The sequence below is a fragment of the Chanos chanos genome, chromosome 2 (assembly GCF_902362185.1).
Source record: "Chanos chanos chromosome 2, fChaCha1.1, whole genome shotgun sequence".
In the NCBI taxonomy this organism is placed as follows: domain Eukaryota; kingdom Metazoa; phylum Chordata; class Actinopteri; order Gonorynchiformes; family Chanidae; genus Chanos; species Chanos chanos.
Genome location: NC_044496.1, coordinates 20,240,899 through 20,246,898, shown reverse-complemented (window position 1 = coordinate 20,246,898; position 6,000 = coordinate 20,240,899). Strand labels below are relative to the sequence as shown.

The window sequence follows — 6,000 nt, the reverse complement described above, 5'->3', positions numbered from 1 at the left end:
AACACAGTCTAATCAGTTTACACAAAAAGTGAAATTTCTGGTTTCATTAGAAAGGAATTCTCATCGCGCAACGGAGCTTCGAGCGATATGCAGATTCAATTGGGAAATCATATTTACTTAGGTCGCTAATTTGATGAATTTGCAGAAAACGCAGTGTTAGGATAATCCTGTGTAATAAAACAATGTGTCTATTGACGTATGAGGGAGATGAATGTGTTGATTTTATCGAACACACCTCCTTCTTTGTCATTGGGTTGGTGTTGAATTGAATGCAAAGATTACAGCTCTACTGTCGCATCTCATTGGCCAAGAGACGTGAGTGCACCCAGCACACCTTCTCCCTCGATGCTCCCAGTCGAACTATAGCTGCCGATTTGCCATGGAAGAGGCAGGACACATGTTGGAACAAGACAGCAACTATCATTGAAAGCAGCTGAAGAATTGAAATAATGCTTGCAAAACCAAACGAGACGCGAACCAGGAACAACAACAGCCACATATTTGGAATGCATGATCTTACCAAATGCTAGAAATTATTCTGGTTTCAAAAAACTAATACACGTTAAAGAAAAGGGTTTCACACTTGTCCGTCGAGCGTCGAATGGTAAAGACCGGTGTAGAGGGATGTCGGAATGGCTTGCACCAGGAGAACTAAAACTTTGGTATCTACATGTGTGATCTTGAGTGGCATGACCAACATCGTATGTCTACTGTACGTTGGATGGGTCACTAATTACATCGCCAATGTGTACATCAAAGTTCCGATGCCCGTTCCAGTGAAAAAGTTAGACGGCGACAAAAAAGGAGAAACACTGCGGATTATTGAACGTCTGGACCGACTTGAGAATGTAGTCAATCAGCACATACAAGGTATGATGTTTCTTTAATGCATTTTGTCCAGCGCAAATAGAATACGTTAAGTGAAGGCTAAAAAGCTGGTTAAACTTCCTCACATATTTATACATCTATATATATGTGTTTATACAGTTTTGCATCAGTTTGCCAATCTTCGCTCACTGAGGGAATGTTGTCAGAAATATGAGGCACACAACTGATAGCCTGTAAATTTAAAAAACAAAACAAAAAAAAAACCGTACTGTCTGTGTAGAGTATATAGGCCTATATAATAATTACTCATCTAATTGTAGTTTTCGCCGAACCAGAGCCTAGCTGTTCAAAGCACACGATATGGCACATAGCATGTAAGAGGAAGTGTTTACAAGTGGTGCGAATGACTGCGTATCCAGCCTGAATGTAGCTTTAATGTTAACGCATTAAATCAAATGATTCATTACTAGTAAAACATTATTTACGTCTCCCAAATAAAGATCACATATAACTACTGATTATAGCAAAAAACTGAGCTAACATGATCACTGATTTAAGTGCACTGAAAAATGCATTTAAAATGCATCTAATAAGCTTGATTTGTTTTTCTTTCATTTAATTCATCTTTAATTTCTTTTATTTGTTTCTGTACCAGTTTGAGTGACTTGTTTCCAGGAAATTTAGTTGATTGGTAGTGTAATAGTTGAACATAGTTTGCTGACAGACTCAAAAATGTGATAAATTTAAGAAAGAGATGTTGGGATATTATGTGTCATATTTTCCCTCAGTGGTATTATTTATGTAAGAGCACAATATCCATTTAACTTATCTTTTATTGTGGAAGATGAATACAGTGACAGTGAAACTGTCTGTGTTACCTATAGAGAACAAACACGCTTGAAATTGTGAATGTGACCAGGGCAGGTCAGAAGTCCCTGTATGGCTCCATACATACTTTTATCTGAGCTGCTTTAAACATTAATTCCGCTTTTGTATCAATGATCCTTCCTCCAAAATAAGGTTCCTCTTGATAAATTAAAAAATTAATCATTATAAATGTCTCTGGTAAATTTTCACATGGACTGACATGTGGGTTCTCATGTTGTTATATGTTTTAAAGAGGAATGTGGTTGGTTGTTTTCAGATGAACCAGTTGTGACTGGGACTGGGTGAGGGGGTATGTGGGTTTCAGGCAGACAGGGTGGTACTTGAATCTTGGGCACAAATGGACTTCACTGTGCTGAGAGGCAGCTATGCTTGGCTAGCCACTTAAGTAAACATTCTCCCTGGAGCCACAGACACATTTTGCCGTTTGCCATAGACTGTTGGAGGAGTCTTTGTGTGTTCACTGCATTAGGGTCAAATTTCTTTGGTCATCAGGCTTCGGGAAACATATTCACACTGCTCAGTGATGGGTTGTGACAGTTTAGCCCGGACTACAGAGAACAGCTAATATAGCGATGCTTTGAGATTGGCGAGTGTAATCAAGTAGATGTCCCTTTGAAGGCTTTTTTATGTACACACAGATTAACACATGTTAATCTCTCTCTTAAAACAAGGACTGGAAATGATGTGCTGTGGCAAAACTACCCCAGAGTGTATTGCATCAAGGTATATTCTCAAACCTCACACATCCTCACTCCCCCAGTGTACCTCCGTGTGTCAGCTAGAGTAAAAGATTCACATATCGGAGGTACATGCCAGCCATGCCTGCACCATCTGGCAAGAGCAGCCTGGAGGGTAACATGTCTCCCTCCACTATCATGTTTAGTGTGATCAAGGTGCTTCTGTTCAGTGGTATTTCTGTGTTGTACACCCCTTTTACTGGAACTTAGCAACAGCTTGTTTTACTGAAACTTAGTAATTTCCTGTGTATCAGTTGTATCTAACATGTGTGTAAGATTTAAAAAAAGTTGACCCACACCCCAACCTATGAATTAACTACCACTCAAACATGCTTTGCACTCTATACGGCTGAAATGAACGACTGAAACGCTTTGTAAAATGAACAATAACCCATGTTTGTCTTGTTGTTTGAAGTTGGCTCTTGCTTAGTGGTTTATTTCAGAATGCTGTGTTCAAAGCTGGACAAGTTCCTCTACACACAGGCAGGAATTCTGCAAATAGGATTCAGGAAGACAAACCTCTATGACTTCATTTTGAGAGTATCTGGCTACTGGCTTTCTTTAAAGGGTCTAACTTTTTAGCTCTCTGTGTAAGTTCCTTCTTTACACATTGTTTTCCCTTTTCCTGTTCACTCCCTAGGACATGCCCAGCTTCTCACTGCGTTTAGCTAAAAAAATCCCCACACTCACTTTTCCTTTCCTTCTACAAGTAACGGCTCAAATCATCCAAACAATGACCTGAACAAGTGGTGGCACTGTGTTAATCCGTGTAATGAAACAATAGATGACTACTCACTTCTCAAAATTTATCAAAGACAAAAAGTGTGAATTTAATATATATAGATTGGTTTTTGAAAATTACATTCTTCTAGGTGCATGGGCTGCTGTCTGTAAAAATGTCTCTTAAATAATTTCTACCCTGTTAGTTTCACTGTCTCCATCGGATCATACTCTGCTGAATTAGGAGGGTATTTTGCACTCATTGATACCATTTGTTTTACCCAGGGATCCAGCAGTTGGATTGCATCTGCTCAAGAATAGTTGAACATATTTGTCTTACAATAGACCATATTTGATTGCTGTTTCAGAACAGAAGTAAGTTTCTATCTTTTGGGAAACGTGTTTGGTATCATTTAGTGGCATATTAAGCATTTTTCTCATCAAATAAGAAATCATTCCCTTTTTTGCTGTTGTTGCCTTTTTTGCTAATCAGTAATGTTAGTGTGGAAGCAGTCCACCCACACAACTGCAGTTTTCCTAAACCTGCATATGTTTAGCTCACTCTCTTATGCATACATTATCCAGATCAGCCTAGTGTGACTCTCTTCTGCTTTACTACAGAGAAAGATCAGTGTGAAATTCAGCATGCCTCTTATAAACTGCCGATCCTGTGACTGTAAATAAATATTTGGTGATTCAAACACCTTACACTCATTTTCATTCTGTACAAAGCTTTAAATTGTGTGTGACACTGCAAATGGTGGTCTTCAGTCTTTTTTTTTTGTATCTCTCTGCGTTTAACTTAGATCCGTTAATGAAGACTATTGCATAAAATTAATCATTTAAAAGATACTACATGCAGAATATGAATTTGATATTTTATCATGCTTTAACCTCAACATCATATCTCACTGTGAATAAGAACCGTATGAGGTAGGTGAACTGCTTCAGCTGCAAAGCCAAAGAGAGCTACATTTTTATGAGGGAAAAAAAAATTAACGATTGCACTATGAGCAGATTACAACTCCACAGTAGTGATGTACATCAATTAACACTTGCATTGGCATTGTCTGGTGAGAATGGGACTTGTGAAGAAGGAAGCAGATGTTTGACTCTTTTCTGCGCTTGTTGCTCTCAGTGGGAATCTGCAACTTCTCATTTTCTAATTCAATCTGTGCTCCTTATGACTCCCACTACTGAGCCCTTGGTTGAGGTTAATTACCTCAGCAGTCACAAATTTTAGGAAACCATGGAAACAAGCAATATTGTCACGAAACAAACTACAGGTGTTGCATTTGCTACCTGATGGGGGACATTCCTTAATGTATGGCATTGCTAACTGCCATGATGATTGATAAATTGACTGTCCAGCTTGCTCTGATTAAGGGCCTATAACACAGATTGAGGTATGGCTGCGGTAGAAGGGTTATCTTATCTTATATGATAATCACAATGAGGTCTGCAAGACAAAGACTTTGCCAAGTCCCTAAGCCATGGAGACAGAGGTCATTAATCACAAAGCCTCAGAAACAGCAAGTACTCATATTTTCTGACTTGGCCTTTACTTCTCAAGGGAACTTAACAGAATTACTGATGAAAATAGTCCTATTCATCCAGTCATATTGATGGCATGGTTGGTACTAAGGCTGACTCTCCATATTTACAGGATTTTGCTATCTCAGCATGTTTGGAGGCATCTTAAGTGTCTTAATACTTGAGACAGTAATGTTACTGTACGCTTGAAACAGTAACTGAAGGTTGTAAATCCTAAGGTATTTCACATTAGAAATTTCAATTGTTATACTCTATTAATAAATATATGGAATTATTACCATACTAGCAGCCACACTAGCTACTTGTTATATACTGGTGTCAAAATCACGGGACTAATTTAAACAACATACAATACACAGATATTAGGACATACAGTACATACCTAAAGCTTTTGGATGACATGACGCGCCAAAAAATTAAACAAAAGCTTGGAATGGACAACACATCATTATTTATTGGCTGTTCATGAAGTAAGCCATTAACACTGAACAACCCTTTAGGTTACAATTTTGAACAGAAATGAAACATGAATACGTATACAATATGTATGCTCAAATTAATTTTACTGTAACCGACGAAAATTATAATTGTATTATTATAATCTTTATTGAAAAGATTGTTGAAGGTTGATTGTGTCTTTTGTCTGTAATGACTGCCTTTGAAAAGGCAATTGTTTAGATTAACTAATGTTGCTGGTGCTATATCAGAATAATTCAATCAGACTGAATTTTACTATTTTTTGCATTTATGTCTACAAAGTCAGTGCCTGAGTGTTTAATAGTGTTGTCTGAGACAAAAGCTTTTAAGCAGTAGCGTGCTTGTCTGTGATTGCCATGTCCCCCCACAGTTATGGCAAGCTCTTTCACCCCAACATCTTTCAAGGCAATTTGTCACAGTCACCCATAGCAGCTTTCTTTATTTGTTAAGTGCACACTTGGGCTCATGAAGAGGTTACGCTATCAAGCAGGTTATTCAGGGAGAGAGAGCCTCAATGGGCCCTAGTGAATCACATGGCCCTTTACTATTACTGACTGAATGAGAGATTCATACTTGTCTCTCTGTTTATATCGTTCCATTTTACACATATACTGGGTGTAAATATTAGTGGAGTAACAGTTTGATCTGTACTGTGGTTTCTTGGGCCGCAGTTTGATTTTTGTCACAACTGGCTTGAAAGAAAATTAAACCAACTCAAATCTGAACATTTTTCTTTCTTTTTAAACAAATACAAATTTAATATAGAAAAATCACATTGAATACATGCAGCAACAAA

General features: G+C 37.9%; 1 protein-coding gene across 1 annotated transcript in view; it reads left to right on the top strand.

Annotated features, from left to right (window-relative positions):
* The first annotated feature begins 629 nt into the window (after nucleotides 1-629).
* The window catches only part of galnt18b (UDP-N-acetyl-alpha-D-galactosamine:polypeptide N-acetylgalactosaminyltransferase 18b), a 48,570-nt gene continuing 43,199 nt past the window's right edge, over nucleotides 630-6,000 (top strand). The window contains exon 1 of the mRNA XM_030765151.1: nucleotides 630-870. Coding sequence (XP_030621011.1) covers nucleotides 633-870 — 238 coding nt within the window. The 5' untranslated portion in view covers nucleotides 630-632. The remainder of the gene's footprint in view (nucleotides 871-6,000) is intronic.